Source organism: Sylvia atricapilla, chromosome 2 (assembly GCF_009819655.1).
Source record: "Sylvia atricapilla isolate bSylAtr1 chromosome 2, bSylAtr1.pri, whole genome shotgun sequence".
Lineage (NCBI taxonomy): Eukaryota > Metazoa > Chordata > Aves > Passeriformes > Sylviidae > Sylvia > Sylvia atricapilla.
In genome coordinates this window covers 84,717,209-84,740,119 of record NC_089141.1, presented here as the reverse complement: position 1 = coordinate 84,740,119, position 22,911 = coordinate 84,717,209, and the positions used below count along the sequence as shown (strand labels likewise).

General features: G+C 41.3%; 1 protein-coding gene across 1 annotated transcript in view; it reads left to right on the top strand.

Annotated features, from left to right (window-relative positions):
* AFF3 (ALF transcription elongation factor 3) overlaps positions 1–22,911 on the top strand; it is a 314,337-nt gene that overhangs the window by 218,335 nt on the left and 73,091 nt on the right. The window contains exons 8-9 of the mRNA XM_066313661.1: positions 8,757–8,808; positions 22,368–22,408. Of these exons, the coding sequence (XP_066169758.1) occupies positions 8,757–8,808; positions 22,368–22,408 (93 nt within the window). The remainder of the gene's footprint in view (positions 1–8,756; positions 8,809–22,367; positions 22,409–22,911) is intronic.

Below are 22,911 nucleotides of genomic sequence, written 5' to 3'. Positions count from 1 at the left end.
TAAAATACATTTAGTGACTTTCCAGGAAATGGCTAGGCAAAGTATTTGAAAGGAAATGCTGAAAGCTTTGGGGGTCCTGGTGTGTCTTTCACAGATGTGCTTCTACTGGCTGGAGCTGCAGTGGGAATGGAGGAGGTATAGTTCCCATATGTTCCTGTGCCATTTATATATTCTGCAATAGCCTCTCTGTGTCAGCCAGTCAGCCATGTGCCTTTGGGAGTTGTTCCTTTCCTCCTCTAGACTTTTTCGACATGCAGAGCTCCAGCTCAGGATGTCAAATAAACTTCTTCTTTATCCCAGAGACAGAATATCAACTGAGTATCAACTCCAGTTACAGGAGGGGATGAAGGTGCTCCATCAGCATCAATCTGTGAAGGAAAGGCAAGTTAATCAGGTGAATTCCAGAGGTCTTAGTTTGGAAGGTATCACAAGAGGTCCAGCACAGACAGCTGTGAAAGTGGAGTAAGATTGTAGATGGTCTTCATGGCACTTTTCTAGCACTGTGACTTCACCAGACATTCTCACCCTTCCTTTGAATACAGATAAATTGGTTCGTGGATGGGAAGCACGTGGTTGCCTATGAATCAGACCATGATTTTATTATGTCCAAGCTAGACAAATAAAGGACAATCCTAATAAGGAAAGGTGGGTGTCCCAAAGCTTAAGAAATTGTTGACCATCAGTTGATGGGGTAGAAAAGCCTAGAAACAAGGCAGCTTGAAATTTTTAAGCAGAGTTTGTTAGATTAGCAAAAAGCTGCATTTCCACAATCAACGCAAAATCAACTTTACTGAAAGCTAGTTCAGCTTCAGTGGTCAAGTAAAAGTAGTAATTAGAAAGAAAAAGCAATTTGTGCAGTAGACATGAAATTTAAAATATATATACTGTGAATACATATACATGAAACATAACAGTCTAAAAAAGAAAGTGTAAAATACTGAATATGGATAAAGGCCATGGATGATACTAGAGGAAAGCTCAAGGACAATGAGAATATGGGGTTTCTTAAGGTACATGAAAAACAACAATAATAAAGAAATTCTAGCAATAACCCCTCATTAGCTGGAAGTATGTTAGAGTAGCTGTAATAATGTTAGAGTCAATATTTTTTTTTTTTTACATGAGAAAAAGCAGGTTTGGCTATTAGACAGGAAGCTGAACAGTGTCCAGAGACAATAAGTTATTTAAAATAAGCTACACTCAAGAGAAGGTACATACACCTAAGATCTTCTATGTCACCATACAGACATTGGCTGGAACACCACTGGCTAGCAAAATCTGAGGGTCATTTGTGATGTACCTTGAAATGTGGGGTAAACCTCATCCTCATGATGACTCCAGCCTAAGGACAGATGCTTGTACTGCTGGGGATTAGGCAGTAAGAGATCATTTGTAAGGAAATAATCACTGAGTACAAAATCAGATGCTGCACATTCAGTGGGGAGACTTGGCAGTGGCAACTCTGTCTCAGACACATTAAATTCCCCAAGATTTCTGCCGTAATGGCAGACACATAGTACTGCAGTTCATGCACTTCGTTTCATGTTTGAAATGAATATTTTTTTAGGTGGCGGCATCAGCAATGGCTCAGAAATCAGAGGGAGAGCGTTAGGAAATGACTGCAAATCACACCTAGAGAAAACTGGGGGTGCAGGGCCACGGAGGCAAGAAACAGATCAGAAAATTGCAGGCAGCCCATTCAAAACCTCTGTTCCTCAAATGTGTTTCCTCCTGTCACATAGAGCATGATTAGCCGTGAAACTTTGGTAAGCCCTCAGACTGATTGGACTACTTATGCGTCAGCTGCCGATATGTCCCTCATCACTCTTCCCTTTTTCTGAGTATTCATGCATTTTTGGTGGCTTCCTTGCTCAGGGAGTGGCCTCACAGGGGCTTGTTTCCTTGTTTTCCTGAATTTCTCTCATTTTTAAGGAGATACTCTGGGTCCTTCTGCCCAAACATCATTCTCAGGAAGTGCTGTGGTCTGTGGGGCACTTTCTCAGCGCCTTGCCAAGGACTTGAAAAATTCAGAGTATGATTTAATTGCATTTGTTGTCCATTTCTTTATAGGGGAAAAAAACATCACCAGGACAAACACAGTCTCTCACAGGGGCAGCTGCTGCAGAAGAAACCTTATTTCAGCTTCTGCTCGTAGGAGAGAGTGATGGCTGTGTCCCTTGGAGAGGACTGCCTTGCATTTCTAATGAGACCATCAGCGTAATGGGAATTTAGCAGAATATTTAGCTAGTTTAAATGGTTTTGAAGAGCAGTGTAGACCAGCCTAGATGGATTCAAGCCAAGGACAGAAAACTTTTCCTTCAGAGTATCTATTTTTTATTGGAATTGCTAATTCTATTTCTATAGACTGAGTCCATTCTTCAGGCATTTAAATTCTGTGCTCTGGAATTAAATCTCACATTGATATATAGGCTTCATTCCAGCATTAAGTACATTAATATTTCACCAGCCTGATTTTACTGGCTTTCTCCCTCTGTTTTTAATTAGATTTGACAGTATTCTATATAATCATGTTTTCCTTCATGTTTCTGTGTAGCAGAACTTGCACAAAATGTTTGTTGTAGGATTTTTACAACTTAAACATCATATATTCAGAGTGAATTTTAGATGCTGCAAGCAGTGCTTGCAGAGGTCTTACAAGCCTGCTGAAAGCTATATTACTGCACTTATAAAATATCCTCTTGATCTGGTTGTTTACCTTAATCCATAAGCTTTTGACTTTATTTTGTATAAAACAGAAATAAATACTTGACTTTTCAGATAATATAAATGCACGAGCTTTTCCAAAGTGAAACATTTGCATCAGTTATAGCACTAGAGTGAAGAATAATTTCAACAATCAGAATCTAATTAATTAAAAATTACTACTGTATAAAACCAGACACTCCTATATTTAGGATTAGTAAACAAAGCTATTTGAAATACCTGTTTTGGCTGTAGGTAAGTGGGGAATATAACTGCCCATCTGTTATGTGCATGTAACCAAGGTTATAGCAACAACATTCGTTTTCCTTTCTGTCTCTCTCTCTCAGTTTTTTTTTTCTTTTTTCTTTTTTTTCTTTTTTAAGAAAGGAAGCATGTTCATCTGTCTCTTATGAATTCTCTGTACTTCGTACCAGGCATATTTTTCCTAGCATTTCTCTTTTAGAAAGCAATGGAAGACAGCCAGAAACTGAAGGTACATTTGTCTTATTGGAGCTTAAGTCGTATTATGTACATGAGCACTTGTAGCTGAAAGAATCCCAGTAACATAAGGGCACAGTCTGGGTAGGAACATCATATTCCCACCTGGCATTCTCTCTCGTTTTGCTGGGGACAAGATTTAAAGATCTCACATGGTGCTGTGCCTCAGAAGGCTTTAGTTTGCTTTTTTATAATGTGAAGGAATACTTTACTTTTTCCTATATCAGTGCATCAGTTGTGACTTTAAACATCTGGGGTCAGTCAGAAAGTCAATCTACTTAGAATAATATCTATTTTCCTTCTCGATTTGTGGTAATACCAAAATTAATGTCCAGTTCTTGAAAGGTCACTGTGTGTTTATGGGAAAGAAAATAAAATGCCAATAAGGTACAATGAAAAATAAGATAATTTTCCAAAAGCATTCAGAATGAAACATTGTGGTAACATAAACTTGAATGAGCACTTAGGTATTTGATTTTGGTATTTCATTACAGCTCTTTGCTTAGTGGGGTTCCTTTTCAGCTAAAATCAAAGTATTTTTCCACTACTGAAGTTCCCGTCCTACATGATGAGCAGAAATCATAAAAGTCCATAATAAACACAAGGTTCTGACTGACTGAGGTGCTCCCTAGAATTAAACTGGGACAATATACTTGATCAGATTAACACAGTCAGGAGATCCTTTACAGATTGCAAAGACAGAGACTTCTGAGTTTATTTAAATTAAAATTGTAATATACATGTATTTGTGCCCCGGGCTCACAAAGCATTGGCATGTACTCTCCTAAAGCATTAGTGTTAATGATTTAATTACTATCAATATTTTTCCTTTCCTTTCTTGATTTTTTTCTGGTCGTTATAATTATCAACATTATCATGAAGAAAGATCATATCTTGTATAGTAGCTTAGACCACCAGAGGGACATGGAGTTTTGTCCCTCGTTTGGATAACCTCTCTTGAGGTGCCAGAAAGAAATCTCTCTAATCACAAAAAAAAAAAAAAAAAAAAAAAAAAAAAAAAAAAAAAAAAAAAAAAAAGAAAACCACCACAGAGGAATTTTTTGAGCGTTTTATGCCTCAATAAGTAATTTGCAGGGGGAAGGAAAGAAGACATTAGGCCAAGGAATGTGAAATTCATCAGAGGTTAAAGTGAAATACAAGGTATGGTGCCTGCTGCTTCTTTAAATGTGCACCAGCAGATATGAAGGATAATTCCAGGCTTCAGGCATGTCTTCACTGTGGAAGAAAATAGATAGCCTCTGAAGTAGGGCTGTGGTGGAAGCACCTCAAAGTGGCACCAAGCATCAAAAGTGACAACAGATTCTCACTTGGCTCTTGAGGACAACCTCCTCCAGACACTGCTGCATTGATATCTCCTTCCCCAGCAGGTCCTTGTTCTCAGAAGGAGAATCTTCCAGCTCTGTTAGAAATCTTTGATATAAGGCCTGACTCTACCCTCACACTTAAAATTTGTTGTTACTTGGATGTTAATTTCCAGAGGGGAAACTAGATGTCTTCCTGCTACTCCCTGGTCTCTGGCTGGGGTTGAAGATAACACTTGCTTGGGAGTTAGCATTGCTGCAGTGACAAATCAGGAAAAAAGCAGACAAAACAGCAAAGTTGCAAGTCTCAGCTATTCCATTTGAGCCAGGTGGTCCCCTGGCAGCCTGTGATGAACTCCCATTCCAAATGCCGTGTAATATTGGTCAGGAGTCCCACAGGTCTCTCTGCAGTGCTCCACATGGCTACTCCAGCCCCAGTACCCTTCTGAGACAATGCAGTGAGCAACCCTCAGATTAAAAGAGGTCAGGATTTCTAATAAGCTGTGTAAGAGATTTGGACACAGCTGTGTAAGAGATTTGGACACACAGTCACACTGACGCTGGCAGATGTTGTATATCAATGCCCTCTAGACCACTTTGCATTTTCCTCTTCATGTAACTAAGCCTGCACACTCCCTCCTTTTCCCCTGTAACTGAATGACCCATCACCCCAGGCTGCAACCCTTGGTTACTGGAGAATGAAACCAGCTGGCTTGCTGAGGCATTTCTCAATATCCCAAACCCATCCTCATTTCCTTTCATTATGTCTCTACCTGTCGCAATCTTTGTGGAGAAAGGAACAAAAGCATTAATTAGAGTGGGGTGAGCACTCCTGCCTGAGCCTACCCCTCACTGCCTCCACCACCTCACAAAGATTTCACTAAAACGTATAATTGGGTTCTGCCAAGTGACTTCCTGACCGTATGTGCTCTTTTCAAGTGCAGAAGCCCTAAGTGGTGCTGTGTGTTTTTCAAAGCTGCTCTGAGTACCACTTCATTTTTCTGGCTTTTGTTTACAAGGTTGTATTTACTTACCTCTTTACCAGTGCCCGAATACATCAAAGCCAGGTTCATTTTAAAGAATCTGAAAGCCCACGGATGATGTCAATTACTGGCCTGAATTTTGCATGTTCTGAAAAAGGTGTAAAGGCTATGTTTGCACATGAGCTTGTCTGTGCTTGTCTCTCCATCCTTATACTAAGGCTGCCAGAATATGTAAAGAAATCCTATCCCGAACAAGGGTTGTTTTAAACATGGTCTGAAGTGCTTTGCTAACACAGGGTGTACCAAAAGCTCCTTCTGTGCTGAATCTGTGTCCAAGAGCTTTTGAGATAAATTACAATTTAATATAATGCCTTGTGAGCTTGAAGTATTTTTCTTCTCTTCTGTTCTCACTCTCTTCAAGTGGGGTCTGCTGGTCCAGTTTTGGAATTTTTCTTTTTACCACCATTGTTTTCATGATGGAAATGAGCTGGTAAGGAGAAGTATTTCTCAGAAGCATCCATACTCAAAATTGATACACCTTACTTAAGACACTTACTGCAAAATGGAATCCCTGTAACATAAAAATGCCCTCCTCACCCTGGGTGTGCTTCAGCCTGGGCTATGAGAGCTGTGTGGGAGCCTCTCTCCCTAGCCCAGCTTCACCCCCCAGGTGACAGTGTGTCCTGCTCTGGCTGTGGATTTGTAGATGAGGGCTGGGGGCCTCACCTGAGAGGGAAAGCTGTGTGGGAGCCAGTGAAGACTTTCAGGCATGGAGGTCATACCTGCACAGCTCCTGCTTTACAAGGCAGACCTGTGCATTGGCAACCTGAAACATCCTCATGACAAAGACTTGAATCAGGCCAGCCAGATCCCTCTCCAGGGGGAAAAAAAACAAGCAAGCAAGCATTTCATGATGACCTGTTTTTTCCTATCCCCAGTGTCAGGAGCTGTTTGTATTCTGACGGTAGTTCCAAAAGGGGCCGTGAGCCCCAGGCAGGCAGTGCTTTTCTTGGAAAGCAGTGCTTCTGAAATGAAAAACAGACAGGGAAAATAAAAATGGGCTAAGATGTACAAGCAAGGAGAGTTTGAACAAGCAGTGCTGTGGTTTGTTGTTCCTTTTGTGTGGATGGTACCAGGTTGTGGTCCTTATCTCACATCTCCACACAACCCGAAGGCTTCAAAATATCCTAGTTGCTTCTAATGACAAGCTCACAAAACACTTTTTTTACATGTTAATACAAAAAGCCAGAACACTAATAAACATGCAGAGGTATCTAGAATGTTTCATCATATGCTTTGATTTTTCAGCTTCTGTTTAGGAGAAGAACCGAACTGCTAAACCTAAAGGAAAGGTACTTAACTACCACAACACTAGCAGAAATTCATGCACTCAAGGGAGAGCAGGCAGTGACACTCTGGGAGTTCTCCTTTTCACACAAGCATACCACTTTCTGGTTAAATCACTATCAGTGCAGATTTCATCACATAGATGCCAAATCCCAGATCTGAGCTTTCTATTTTCATGTACTGTTTTCTCAGGAATGACCTAAACAGATCTAATTAAAAGAATGAGCAATTGTAAGATTGTTTGGATCCCTGTAAGTGACGGGATCCAAGGCCAGTATAGATCTTGTGGTGTTTACAGGAAGTTTTGCCTCTCTGAGGTGGCTTAGCTCCTAGGAGCTGTATCCTATGCCATCATGCCTGTCCTGTTTGCCCACTTCTGAACAGGGCTTGTTAGCTGGGTCAATGCCTGTGTTGATGCAGCCATCAAAGGTTTTGCTGATTTGGGAGATGGCAAAGAGAGCTTTTTCCTGACAATGGACATACTTTGAGATAAAACATAGGCAAGTCCTGCTGGGAGATGTCAAGTCCCTCCAACTCAGTGAGTGGCCTATATATTTGAGGTATCTGCATTGCCAAGAGATTTTGCTGAGTTTGACACACTGATTTTACAGAGGAGAAATGTTGGCACAAGTAGAAGGAAATGTGAGAAAAAAGCAAGAGGAGAATCTTTAAGAGATGAACTAGCAAAGATTTCTGCTCTGACCCCCAGTTCTGTTCTTGTACACCTACGTTCCCTGAAAGGTGCCATGGGGAAAAAGGAAAGCAGCTGTGACAACAGCAACGGGCAGGGACTGTACGTACAGCAAGGAGCTGAGGAGAGTGTGGTGAGGCTCTGTGCTCTTTTAAGACACAGCACACCATGTAGCCCATGTAAGAGTCATGCTTTTCAGGCACGCTCTTGGAAGATCTAGGCACAAGTACAAGGAGGTGGTTTGAAATTACTACATATGTCTTCTTGCAATACTTACACTCCGGGGACCACCCACGTCACAGGATGTGTTTGAATTGCTCACCAAGCTTTCTTCTGGAGCCGAGATGAAATTACTGATTCTTTTTTCCCAGAGTGCAAGAAAAATTAGCAACTTTCTGAATTATTACTATTATTACCGAGGCACTTTTTAAAAATAGGTCCTATTCTCTGAGACTTTTCAAGCACTGAGGGAAATCTTTGCACGTCTTCAACTCCTTTAACTGCTGGTTACTTAATCTTAGATTGTAAAAAAAATGTATGGAGGTAAAACAAGATTCTTCTTCTTTGTGAACCAGTTTAAGAAAGTTGAGGAAAGGATATGGGAAGGGAAGATGAACGCTTCATTAGAAAAGATGCATTATTTTCTATATTTCTATTTTTCTATATTTCTATTCAGGACAGTGAAATCCTCTGAATAATCTTGTGCACTGAAACAATATATTTTAGTTTTAATTGTTTCAGTCAATGTCAATTTTACATCAAACATGCAATAAAGTAAAAGTGGCCTTTGGGAAACATCACTGAACCTTATTTTGTGCTGCAGTATTGCCAGTGTAAACATCTACTTTCGTTCTGTAAGCTAAAAGCCAAATGGACAAAAAATTCCCTCTCAGGGAGACTACTGACCTGTCAGCATCAAAAATATTATTTTTAACATATAAAAATTATTTGTCAGTGATTGTAATAACAAGAACCCTTGCAAAATCCATTATTACTCTAATAAAAATTTTTGTTTAGGCAGCAATAGTAGGAAATCAGTTTAAAAATTAGCTGATAGTACCTGGATAAGATATAAAGTGTCACAGCTACTAAGTAACTGGCATAAAATATATTTTCTTTCTATTTACATTATTAAGTATTTACAGTAGCTCTGAGAAAATGTCAAATCTAAAGCATTTTGATAAGTTATAATTCATTCTACTTGCTTTCCAGAATGCTAGAAGATGACCTCAAGTTAAGCAGTGATGAAGAGGACAATGACCAGGTAAGAATCAGACAAGTAACGTGTCACTTGAAGCATGTTTCATGTCCAGACTGAGCTACTGCAAATATTTTGCTAATGCTTTTTCTAAACATACATAAAGGTTATCAAAATACATGGCAGTACTGTAACTGGAGTAACAGATGTTGCTGCTCAGAGCCAGCCTGCGTGTGTTAACTGCTGGATTGGTAGGGAACAGGCTGCAGTGCTCTTGATTTATTACCTTGATGCGACCCAGAAGGTTTTTGTATCAGCTTCCTTCTGATTTGAATTTGTTTTGTTTTAAAGAGTTGCCAAGGAGGGAAGAAACAGGAATTCTGGATTAAGGGTTCAGGCCAACTTTGCAATCATGAGCTGGCCCCGGGGATTAGCTGCTGGGCTGTTTATCTCTTACCTGCCTCCAGCATCCCCCCAGCCCTGGCCTCTGCACTGAGCACTTTTGGTCCTGACTCTGCGTGGCCCATGCCTGCTAAGAAAGCTAAAGAGAACTGAAAAAAGCCTTGGCTGTGCATTTGATTCACTCTGTGACACAGCAATTACAGCAACTGCCTGTGTTTTAAACACCCTAAACTACCTGACTGGCAGCAGATACACTATGCAATGTTTTCCATGTGTCAGGGGAGCTGGATTTTCTTGGCTGTAGGAGGTGTCTCCCAGTTTTTCCTTAAAAGATTGCTGTGTTTTGTCTAAATAACTCGGGACTCAGCAGAATAGGGCTGGAGCTTGACTTTCCCATGACCAGCTGAGTGCCTTGTTGCCAAGCAGTGCTATGCTGTGTTCTCTCCTTCTCAGTATCCTGGCGTGGATGATTTGGTTGGGAATGAGAGGCCAAGACCCCCTTCCCTTCCTTCTTTTCTTAAAATGCACAACCCATGCCTTCAACAGAGTATATGAGGGCAGTACTGCTCCTGGTTGCATCTCAGAGATAGAATGTGGTTTTCTGTCTTGGTTTTGGCTGGGATAGACTCAATTTTCTTCCTAGTAGTTGGTACAGTGCTGTGTTTGATTCAGTGTGAGAACAGTGTTGATAAGTCCCTGATGTCTCAGTTGTTGCTGAGCTTACCCTGAGTCAAGGACTTTTCAGTGTCTCCTGCTCCCCCAGCAGCAAAAGCTGGGGGGGGGCGTGGCCAGAACATGCCCCAAACTGGCCAAAGGGATTTATTTCCCTTCCACAGAACGTCATGCCCAGTACATAAACTGGGAAGAGTTGGCTGGGCAGCACCAATCATTGCTTGGGAGTGGGCTGAGCATCAGTCAGTGGATGCTGGGCAATTGTATTTTGCATCACTTGTCCTTTTTCTGGAATATATTTCTCTCTTTTTTGCTGTTTTCCTTTTAATTGCAATTATTATTCTTACAACGTTATTATTTATTTTATTTCAACTGTTAAACTGTTTTTGTATCAACTCACAAACTTTTTTTCTTTTCCTTCCTCTCCTCCCCATCCCACTGGGGCAGGGGGAGTGAGCAAGTAGCTGCAAGGTACTGTTGCTGGCTGGGGCTAAGCCATAAGAGCTTCAATATAATTATTTCAGTTATGGATAACTGGAATATCTAGATGGGTAGGCTGGATGGATATCTAGTCTTCTGAAATTCAGGAACTTAGACAATTCTAGGTTCAAAGCACAGGCATGAAATTCTTGCAAGATTTTCTTTAACTCTTGTTATTAGATATCTCTATTTTACAATATATTCCAAACAACAGGTAAATCAAAACATTTTAATATTTATAGTAAACCTCTGTTTCATCTATTTTGAGCAAAGCTTCTTGGTGTTAAGAAGATTCAGCACATAGATTCTATTATTTACATATTTATACGATTTCTTTTTGTTTAACATATTTCACCCTGAAACACTTCACATTTAATTACTCTTCCTGCTTGTCTAGATAGTTTAAAATACAGCTCACAGACAGCATAGGACAAAGTAAAGTGAGGCATAGAAGGGATGTCTAAAGGGTGACAAAAGGAGACCAAGGTGCCATGATGTTGCAGCCAGGGGCTGGGTGATAAGGGAGGCACAAGCTGCTGGCCAGGAGAGGTGTCCTTCAGGCAGGGAGACAGGATCCTGAGTAATGGATGTCAGAGTGAAACAGGCTGGCAGAGCCAAGGAAAAAAAAATTCTGGTTTGCTTCATAGCAAGCAGCAAAGGACATGCAAAAGTGTTTGTTGTGCATAAAGAATATGAGTAGGTTTAGGCAGAGAAGGGATTGTGGAATCTGTGGTGAGATTCACAGACCCAGGAGAAGCCAGAGAGGCTGGATTTGAGCTGAGTACGTGTGTGCCCACAGTAATTATATTATCCACACATATTAGTCTCATAATTTTAATTACATAAATGTATTTTTCCTCTTTAATGAGCATAGTTTATCCATTTAAACTGATCATTTCAATTTTACAGGCAGTGATCATAGGATCTAATATGCAGAGAGAAAATTTCCTGTTGGCATATTTTACACCACACAGATTGAGAAAATATACTTTTTAATCCTCAATCAATATCTGAAGAGCATGCAATTAGCAGATACCAAGGTAGTTAACATAAATCTGCAAGTTAAAGAGCCAATTCATTCTGATTTATAACACATAGAGTAATAATTTCATCATCGTCTCTTCCAGAAAGCATCTGAAGCTTTTGTAGCATGAAGATGTCAAAATTGTACTTAAGATTGTTCAGAGTACTGAATTGTAGTGGTTATTGCCTTTTGGTTCTTTGAAGTGTGGCACAGCACATGAAGCAGTTCCCATTATAATACCCTGCTCTTCTCCATAGAGGTCACTGGATAACTTAAATCAGTCTTGGGTGAAATATTAAAAAGAGATTGTCAATTGTAATATGAAGAATTCTCTTTTTCCCCCCTCCTCACTTGTCCTTTTACAACATGAACATTTTGTAATAGAAAAGAATTCCTTTAAAGGGAGAAAGATCCCTGGCATCATTTGTGCAATTCATGTCAATCAATAGCCAAATAAATTAACTGACTGGTAGGCATACATGGAATAATAATCTAACATATTTTTGCAACCCAAGTCTGCTTCCTCATATGCATTTTTTTTGCACAGGATCAGGTTGGTTGCTGCTGAAGTTTTGTGGCTGTGAAAATTTATTACCCACAGAGTCAATCTGCATTCTGGCTGCCAAGTCTGAATAAATAGAGTCATTGTGCTTGTCTGGAATATGTAACCAAAGTTCATCGAGTCAGCTTGACTTTCACATCCCACGAGATTCATAAAAGCCAACACCCTGGTATGTGCTCTTGATTCCTGCCAAAATTTTGTAAAATTGTATAAACAGAAGTTGAAGAAGCAATCAGAACACACTCCCAGGGACATGGCTCTGCACTCTAGCCCAGGCTGATCTCGAGAGGGAAGACACAAGATCTTTCTTTTCAAAAAAAAAAATAGTATGACTACTCTCCTGTGGCGGCAGGTAACCGCAGGGGCTTAAGGTGCCCCCCTCGCAGAGTGCACAGGGAGGCAGCAATCAATCCTCTCAAGTTCCCTAATTTTGCTCATGTGTCCTGCACTGAAGGAGGAGATCAGGCAGCATTTGCCTGCAAGTGGCCACCCTCCTCAAGAGAGGACAAGGACAGACCAGCCCTGCACGGTGTGAGCGTGTAAGCGAAACCAGCCCCTCTGCAGGCAAGCCAAGACAAACAGAAAGCCTTGTCATTTCACAGGAGACCTCGGGGGAAGAGCAGCCTCAGAAAGTTCACAGCTTTAGCACAGTAAAATAAAAAGTCTTGTCAGCCTGATCACCCGAGCCCCACAGGGTGATGGAAGCCCACCCAGCCTGGCGCCTTCCTGGGCTTCTTGGGGTTGCCACCCACCCATGGCAGCCTAGGGACAGTCAGGGTGGGCCTCTCACCCTGGGGGACTTGTCCATGCTTCAGCAACACCCTGAGCCATAAAAAGCCATAAAAACTGATGCTGATCTGAGTTACATTTGCAGCTCCCATGGTAACATACATGCCTACATTTTGTTCCCATCATGTATGTGCTGACACACATACAGGGTGCATTGCTGGCAATGCATCTTTCTGGTAGGACTGTTTGCAGTGCAGGCATTTAGGACAAGCCAAATGTGTCACAGCACTGCAACAGGACAAAATCTATCTAGGGGCTAGATAGCAGTTGGTGTGGGACTTTTTTCTTTCACTTCTGGATATGGAATGACAACCAACAAAAAGAGGAAAATCATCCTGAAATGAACAGTCACACATCTACCTTATTCCAGAAGGAATAATAGTTCTACATATGAAATATAATATTTCAGCTAATTTGAAGCCGTCTGTAATGAATTCTAAAACAATTCGATAAAGGAGCAAAGATTTCTTTCTGTAAGACCTGTTAGGAGAGCACTTTCCAAAGTCAAAGATTAACTGAGCAGAGCACCAAGACAGGAACATGTAGAGAGAAGAGTTTTATTGGGCAAATTGCAACAAAACATTGCATAGCCCTCTTTATTATTAAAACTATTTTTAGACAGTGCTAATTGTGTTCATATATGCCATGTCCAAATATTTTAACCACATTACATCATCTTAGTGTTGTGTTTCCTTTCATTCACATCTTCATCAGTGCAATGATGCTTGATCAGAAAGGAAAATGAGTGAAAATAGAGATGAGAATGCTGAGGTCTGGAGAAAAAGCACAGAACCTGCACCAGTTCTGCAAATGAATTTCTCTTAAAAAAAAGCCTTGATAAACTTGGAGGAAAATATCTTTCTGATGAGAAGTTTCTCACTCCACTGAGCACAGAAAACTTATTTCATGAGGTCTGGCTACATGCAAGTCTGACTGCAACCAGAACCACACAAATCAGAGATAAGCAAAAGTGGAAAAAAAAAGTTTTAGGTAGAGGAATGGCTGGAACCTCAGGTGGGGTTTTTTTACTTAATCCAAATGCTCTGTTCAGCCCCCTGTCACTATAATGTGAGTGTGTTTTTAGACTAGAGGAATAAGCCTTACTTTACTTGTATAAGTCCATTATTTCCTGTGTATTAGAGAAGCAATTCTTTTGGTATCCAACTTAACTAGAATCCCGAGTAAGATTTAAGCGCCAGCTGAGCCAAGGGTTTTTTTGTGGTTTGCCAGCTCTGATTTTAAAATCTCCATGACATCTAAATTTGCACTTTCCACAAGGCATGACAAGAAGACTGAGATTGCCTCACTGAAACTGTCAGATGAAACAAAATAAGAGCTCGGTCTTGTCCTGCCAAACCTGGCTCACATCACTGCCTATCTTACAAAATCAGATTCTATACCTGGCAGGCAGGATCAAGCTCTAAATTTAAATGTCACAACTGTAAATGACAGTGAAAAAAGTTAGAGATCTGCTTGGATCTTGGACGTGCACAAAATCTGGGGACATTTGAACATGGCACTTTGATCTGCATGCTCCTCTGTGGCAAAACTCCAGAATAGACAGGAAATTAAATTTGAAGCGTAAGGGCATCTTCCTTGTCTCTTCATGTGGATGCTGTGACTAAGCTAAGTTTTAGCTTGGTTAATCTCCAAAGCCTGCTCTTTTCCACTCCTATCAGTTTACTCCAAGACTTCTTTCTGTATCTGACATAACATTCTTAACCCCATCTTCTTGAAATACTTCATTAGAACTTTTTCCCCTTGTGAAGCAGAATTAGTGTATGAACATCTGTTTTGGCTGGCGTGGGAATGTATCCTACTGCAATCAATTCAGCAGTGTTGGCTAACTTGAGGCATAAAGAAGGATTAGATCCAACATTTCCAGGCTGGATTTTGCTCGTCCCTGTCTCTCATAAGCCTTCCAGCCTGTGCACTTTCCCGCCTGCTGCAGAGAGCCCTTGCTGAAGCCAGACACTGTGCCTGAGTCTTGGTCCTGCTCAAGCCTGGCCACCGAGCTCTTTTTGCCTTCAGGCAAATGCACTCCAGCATGCCTGCAAGAGAATGGTTAAATAACCAGCAGTCACAAATAATCAGTGCTGTTTGTAACATCACATCTATTAAGGGCTGTGAGATGAGCACCCAGCCACTCGTGTCTCTCTCACACGTGTGCACACACTCAGCATGCACATAACCACAGTCTCACAGCCTCTTGCTCCCTGCTAAGCAGAGGGTCAAGCTCACTTCTCTCCTCCTGGCCACTGAGCTGAGGCAGAGGTGATGTCAGCATGAGGAGCTGTGTGAAGATGTGGTGCACAGAGGTGGAAGACAACAGAAATAGAGATGGGCCGCTGAGAGAATGTTGGAAAACAAAATGAACACAAAAGGGGAAAGGGATTGGGGGGGGGGGAGTTAATGAAAAAATAAATTAGGGGAAGAAGGACATTATAAAGGGAGTAGAAGCTATATTAGAACATGATAAGAAATAGGTAAAAATGTTCAGAAGCCAATCCATCAAAACTACCATTTAAGAAAAAGAGACTGAGGAACTATTGCTACAATTTCTCCTGCATCTAGGATGAAAACTGCTTCCTCTGAAGTCAGTGAGAATTTAACCACTGGCTTCAATCAGCTTAGGGTGTTACCCCTGTCTTCTTTTGTATTTCCTTGCACAATCCAAGCAGATACTTGGGTAGTAGCAAATGCATCACAGTTGATTGACATAGCACGTCCCTGTGAAGTGTTACCACTTTTTGGGGAATTTAGGCTTGTCTTTCCACTATTTTCACATATACTTCCTGAAAAAAAAAATCTACTTTTAATTTCTGAGCTTTCAGACTTCCCAGTAAATCTTTTAAAGCCTGTGGCACAGCACTGGCAATTCTTGTCTGCAATAGCCTAAGTGCAAGCAGCACTTCAACCAAGTGACTTGTTCCTGGATAAGGAGACTGCTTCTGTGGAGACAAGAGGAGGTGTTCCAAGGTGACTGCTGCTTTGTTTGCAATGACTGAGACCTTCCTAACAGTGGCGTTGGAAATTAATAATTTTTTTAATGTAAATTCTTCTGCTGCTCATCTCCACTGAAAAAAATTAAAGTTAGCTCATCTGTGTTGAAAATTTGTATGTTTTTGGGGGGCAGACTGCAGGAAAAATCTGAGCAGATGCAGGACCGAAGACTCAGCATTTACAGATCTATAAAATTTTCTGTATGGTTACTACCCATGCTGATTATACAGCAATTTGGAGATCCAAATCACTTTACAAGTATTAACTACTTAATACAATGCCCCTGAGAGGTATATCAGTAGAGCTAAGCAAGAATTATTATCTCTGTAGAACTGACGGAGACTGTGACTGAGATGTGGCTTGTTGGAAGCCACATGGCAAGTCAGCTGCAAAGTCAGGATTAGCGCTTGGGTCTTTCACTCCCAGATGCCATGTTCAAGGCACTGGACTGTGTTGCCCCTGAAGATTAATAAGGATTAATGGGCAAAGCAGAGGAGAAAGAACAATGTATGCCAAGAATATAATATTAAAACTCCAGGGTGAAAAATTAATAGTGAGGTGTTGAAAGGCCTCAGAGAAATCATGAAATCCAGAAGGAGTTTTAGTTTCTTAAAAGATGTGGCTCTGATGATAACCAACTCTAAAATGGGAAGAAAGGGAGACCCTTTTAAGTCTTACAGTCTGTAAATCTTAAAAAATATGAACCAGACAGTGAAAATCACATTCATACATTTATATTGCAAATTTACAGAGAAATACTCAAGCTGCAGTTTACAAGTGATTTTAAATTCCTTAGAAATCCACACTGGAAAGCAATCCTCAAACAAAGCCCCTAGGAACAGTGAAGAGTACAGAATAATGCAGTGAGAGAAGGCATGTTAAGAATCACTTACAATATATGGCCTGACCTGATCTCCTCAGGCAACTTCTTGTGACCACAAGATGCTCATGGGCATTTTAACAGGGCAAGTCTGTGGGCGCAAGAGGTTTCCATTACCTCTGTTTTCACCCCTGATGAGCACTCTTCAAGAAGAACATCAAAAACTGGAGAGTTTGAAGACATAGGAGAAAGATACTTAACACATTGGGAAAACACGCCTTGGAGTGAAAGATATCCACACAATGAACTGAGCTTGCCTAGAGCAGGGCTGCTGGCTGGCTGGCTTGAGTCTATAAACACCTGTGCAGAGAGAGAAGCTGGGAGGCTGCAGGGCAGCTCTGTCTCACAGGCACAGGTCTAACTTCCAGCACCAGAAGGTGTTTACAAACTCATCTTACCATGGAAGGTGAAAAACTGTGCACGTGGTTGGACCGAGGTGGGTTGTCAATGAGAGAATTATCCAGAAGTTTTGCTCTGAGTCCACAACAGCACCCAGGTTTGAAGCAGAAAAAAACCACTCTATGGAGTCACATCACCCAAACTGCAGCATGCAATCAGGTTGTGCCCTTCACTAGCTTAAGAATAAACCACATTTAAGCTAAAAACAAACAAACCTTTAGAAATGAAAACAGAATCAACATGGAAGATGTGTGAAGAGTGAAATGTGAAAGAAGACAGATATAAAAGTGTTTTTCCTGGTTTGGTTCCCAAATGGCAGTATATAGTAATGACATCTTTCCTTCACCCTGGCTTGGAAAAAGTGTGTCTACAGCTCATTAGCTGCAGTCCAGTACAGGGTGACATCCAGCACTCTGGGTGGTTGCTCATATGAGAGCTGCTGACTTAGAGCATAAATGGTTCACTGCACAGTTCCAGGGCAGCACCTACCACCCAAGGAAGACAAACAAGATGCTCTGGAAGCTGTGAAATTTACTCATGCACAGGCAGCTTGTATTGCTTCACTGTCACCAAAGACATGGTTCAAATTCTCACCACGAGTACACCTGTGCCATCTCAGGGGAGTCTCTGGTGTAGCTCGTGTAACTCCACACAATCACTTCAACTGAGCTCTCTCACAAAAACAGCAGTTAATCCACAGGACAGGCAAGATGGAAAGCAAAATGCCTCAATCTGCCAACAGCCAATTTATTGGCTTTTATTTGCCAAAGGTTGCTGTGGGTGAGGTATAAGGAAAATGCATCTACAGTCAGTGCGCAGTGCCTCCAGGACAGTCTTCCAAGCCCAGCAGAACATACTTCAGTAGTTTTCATTTGTTTCTTATCCAAAAATGCCTGTGAGCCCAGCAGTTTATGAAGCAACCCTTTTGCAACAAATTAAAAAAAGAGAGATTTCTGGGGAGCACTCTTAACACTCCTGTATCTCCATCTCAATAGCTGTATTCAACCCGTTCTGCTCACTGCTTAGTCCCAATTACAATGAGCTAGCTCACTGCTCAGTCCCAATTACAATAAAAGTATTTAATTTCCTCTCTGATTTCCCTTCAACAACAGATTGCAACTTGTCACACTTCAAGCTAATTTTGGTAGCTCATTTAACACACACTGAAACCTGAATATGTTCCCAAGCTCTGGCTCATTGCAATAAAGGATGGAGAAAGGAGATGAAATCTCTGGAGACTGAGAACCCGACTGTGATTACTGCTGGTTGAAAACTTGTTTTGTCCCAGTAGTCTTGGGGTACAGCTAGAATCTTCTATGAATGATTAATAGACTATAGACAGACCAATGAAACTCTGCCATAAATGTATCTGAACCAACTCAGCTGGGGGTCAAAGAAGCCTAACAGGCCACTGTCCTGTAATTTGCAGTTTTTGATGTAGTGAAACAGCATAATTCATACTCATTTACTGTGGCTGGTTTCTCTAACTCAAGTACCTGAGACACCTGAGTGATTGGGTTTTTCCCTTCCCTGCTTCCTACTCAGCACTTAAGTTACTATGTGATGAATTGGCCTCCAATATCCGTGTTCATATTGAAGAGAACCTTCCTCTGTTTAGTAACGCACTGATTGCAAGACCTGAAAATTCAGTATTATGTTCATTGCTAATGAACACATTCTACCACTTATCAAGAGTATATTAAGCTTCCCATAAAGCACTTTTTAGTGCTAAGTCTTGGAGATATTTAAATTCTGTTGGCAATATCAAAATTATTTCTTATCCCTGATTTCTATAACCAGCATAGGAACTTACTTCCAGGAATAATAAAGACTGTAGAACATATTCTCAGCTTTCTTGATGGATGATGAGTTGGCCTCAGTAAAGTTGTTAACGATGTAAAATAAAATGCAAATTAAATAGCACAATCAAAACATAGCTATTAAAAAAATAGTCATGCAGGCATTATATGATACGAAGTACCACCCCTTTGCTTACATTGTTAGATAGATAATACCAGCATATTAGAAACATAATAAATCACAATAAACTGTTTCTATAGCTGTGAGTTCCTCCAACTATGGGTCATAACCCTTCATGGGGATTCCTGAATGAGTTTGAATGAGATCACTAACCGTTAGCCAGAAGTGAGGGCAGATATTTCCCCTTAAATTGAGCAATCCAGTCCTGTGGTAAGGAGGGGAACAGGAGAACAGACTGTAATTAGTGGCTGCAAGTACTTATACTTGCTAGGGAACTGCTAACTACCTTTAATTACAACAGCTCACTTTCTCCAGGAGAGGGGAGCAACATAGGCTGGAATTAAAATTGCTGGATAGTTGCTAACTGCCTTTCATTGCAGGCAATAGATTTGTTTCTCCAGGGAGGAAGAATAAACCTGTGACTGGATGTTGTTCCCCCATCATTTCGAAATGGGGCCATTACCAGCTCAGGGGGTCACGCAAATACACAATCCAACACAGTTGTATTTCCAGCCTGTGTAAGAGAGAAGTCAATAGTCTCATTTAGAGAATGTGTGACCACTAGGCAAAGACTGAGGTGTCCCATGCAATCTGCATTGCACCTCAGTGAAGAAGGATGTTTATTAAAGGACTTGAAATGAGAAGGTAATTGAAGTTAGAATTATCTCACTGAAATGCACTTGTGCATTTCTTTGTGTGTCCCTGCCTGTGATCTGAATCCACTTTTTTGTCCAGAAGGGATCACCTTTTCAAAGCTTTCAGCAGCTGAATGAATCAAGATGGAAACTAAAAAGTGGCACTTGAGGCTGCAGTTCCACTCAGTGTCTCCTGGCTCAAATTGCACCCTAAAAATAGGTCAAGGCAAGAGACCTCTCCTCTTCCCTCTGAGGGCAGCTTTCCTCTAGCCTGGAAGAGACATTATCCAGCATGTCTTCCTCTCAAAATTAGGAATTTTAGGAAAATACAACAGTGAAATGAACCCTACATCCCATATGAGGGGCTTTTAGCATCATCAAAGTTCATGTTTGCTTTCTAGTGGTCTCTTCAATATCCATGAGGCCTGTGGCTGCAGAGCAGCCTGTCTGCTTCAATGCCTTCTGGCTACCTCAGCCACCATGTACCTTTCTCCAAAGAGTGCTCTGCAGTTCCAGACGGGGGTGGAAGCAATGTCAGCTGGAAGTGAACTTGCTGGTGGATATGATCTTAGGTCAGCAGCGAAGGTCTCCACTACCCCCCCCCAGTGCCATTCCCGTTCTCACACTGCACCCTGTGATGTGACAGCCTCTCCCTGGGGAAGCAGCTCAGAAAAGGGATCTAGGTTCAAAATAACATACGGGTAATAAGTATAAATAAACAAAAAAAAAAAAAAAAAAAAAAAGAAAAAAAGAAAAAGTTTTCTATACAGTTGTACTGCCCAACCCCATAAGCACCTGTGGAAACATGAGCAGTGTCTCGAGCAGCACTGTCACATAGTGGCTGCGTGAAATGGAAAGACTGGCCCTGGCTGATGTGGGGAGGAAAAGAAGAGGTGACCTGAATGGTGTCTACGCAACTTGACCATGGAAAATGGCTCAGATAGTGAGAGAAGCTCCTGAGTTTGCAGACAGAGATGCAATGTAGTGCAGGCCTCAGAATCAAAGCTGGGCAGCTTGAAACTCATATGGTCATAGCCTCCTGCTAACGGAGTGATTAGGCATGGGAGCAGAGGAACCTGTGTTGGCCCCTGGGTGTTAAAAAAGAGTTTAGGCCATAAGTCATGCTTAAACCTAAGGTTTGTGTCTCCTCTGAACTTGAACTTGCAAGAATGTGAGGGATGACATTGTCCTAACAAACCCCCTGCAGAGGAGAGAGGAAAAATTTTGCCAGCCCAGGGGACAGGAGAATGGCTGCGCTCTAAAGCCTGTAGCCAGTGGCATGGATAATTTTGTATCCAAAGAGCATGGAAATAGTATGACCTACTGGAAACACTGAGAAATACCAGACTTGCCATAATATTTTCCTAACACTAGAAACAATGTGTTCATGCCATGCGAGAACTCCCACAGAGCTGCTGGGACCTTCCAAGCCCTTCCCACAGGTTCTCTGCCTATTGCAGAAAGTCAACAGTAAGGAAAAACCCTCCTGTGAGCCATGCCACTGTGTCTTCTGACAATCTGGTCGGAGATACACATCAAACTACATCTCCCCACAAACCCAGCAGGCACAAGTCCAAAGAGTAGAAATCCAGCTTCCAGAATCAAGTGGAAGTTCTTCCCACTCCTGTCAGATCTTCAGGGATCCATTCAGGGAATCTTTTCACACCTTTCCATGAAATGCAATGTAACTGCAGCCAAGAGTCAGGTTTTTCTTTGCAATTTGTCAGCAGCATTTTTGCCAGCCCAGAAGGGTTATGTCCATACTCTCTGGTGCTGAGCAGGATAGCTGTAAGTCATCCAGCTTGTTTGGAAATAGGGATGCAGCCCCCAGCAATCTGATAAGCCAGTTTCAAAACATATTTACTGGTAACTGCAATGAGGAAATAGGTTTTTATTTCCGTGCCCCTTGACTCTCTGTGCTGCTTAGCTCTCTGTCCCTTCTGTGCAACGTGAGGCACAGCCTGGACAGGTGCAGTTGGGAATAGGACACTCTGGGCATGTCCAAGTGGAATGGAGTCTTTAAGGCAGATTTTCAAAACATTATGGATTTCATCTTTGCTTTTAACAGCTGGTTACTGTGCCAAAGCCGTGAATCACACCACTTGAAGTGATTGAAGAACAGGGAAAAACAATAATAGTAAAGTGCCAAACTAGCTCAGTGATAGGCTTGGGAGTCCTATTAAACTTGAGAGGCTACAATTTCTATTCCCAGACCTGGTGGTTAACGCAAGAACAAGAGCCATGTTTCCCCACCCCGTCCAAAGAGTTGTACTAGGCAAAAACTGAAGAGCAAACCAGCAAAAGGTCAATCCTGTACTGTGTAGGCAAATGTTGCCAGCAGATTAACATGGCAGCGTTCATGAAAAGTCTGCAGCAGCTCTGGCAAGCTTTACAAAATTTATAATTCATTGCAAAGGAACCAAATATGTGATTTTTTTTTTCTGTGGAAGAATGGGAGGAGACTAATGGTAAAGGAGAAGGAGTGGGAGTGCGGAAGCGGGGAGAGGGGAAAGCAGAAAACCAAGCCCTGGCAGAAAAAATTGTCTAAGTAGAGTAGTTCAGACCTCAAAAACCATGCGGTGCTTTGACAGTCTTCTGGGTTTTGGCATTTTAAACAAAGTGTTCTTACATTTACTAGGCTGGAATGTCCATTTGACTATAGACTCTCTGCTACTTTGCTCGTACTTTAACATTTTGGACACGTGACAAAAATGTGTGTAACGCATTTTTTAAAGTGTTGATTGTGCTCATAATTTTCAAGTCAGAATATAAAATAAACATCTCTGCCCTTTCTTCCAGCAGGCAGCACAGAGATCTGCTCTCCGCGTTCTGTCTGACAGGTACATTTTGTCATTTTTATGAACTATAAATTGCTTTATGAAACGTTGAGCCCTATTTATTGTGGCATATAACTCATAATCGGATTTTGTCCCCAAAGTATCTGTGAACTGGGATGTTAAACATTTTGCATGCTTGGATTTGTCATGCATGTGTAGAGTTTATTACTGCAAAAATCACAGTCTTGTTGTATTTCATACAGAGTATGCAGAATCCCTTGTTGTGATACCAAACGAGAGATAAGAAACTTACTGGAGAAGGCATGAATGATGCAGTAAATTCTGAGCTTTAGAGTTTGCTGAGATATATCTGAGCTCATTTCTCAGCAATAAGTACTTCATTTATTCCGAGATGTTCTCTTTTGACTTTTCCAAATCCTTTCCCTGGGAATTACTCTTTCTTTGACGAGATTCTCTGTATGTTTTATGCACAAAAACAATGCCCTTTTCTACCCCTTAAGTTTTAAGAGATTGGTGTTTTGGAGGAATTTAATTAATTTTTTCAC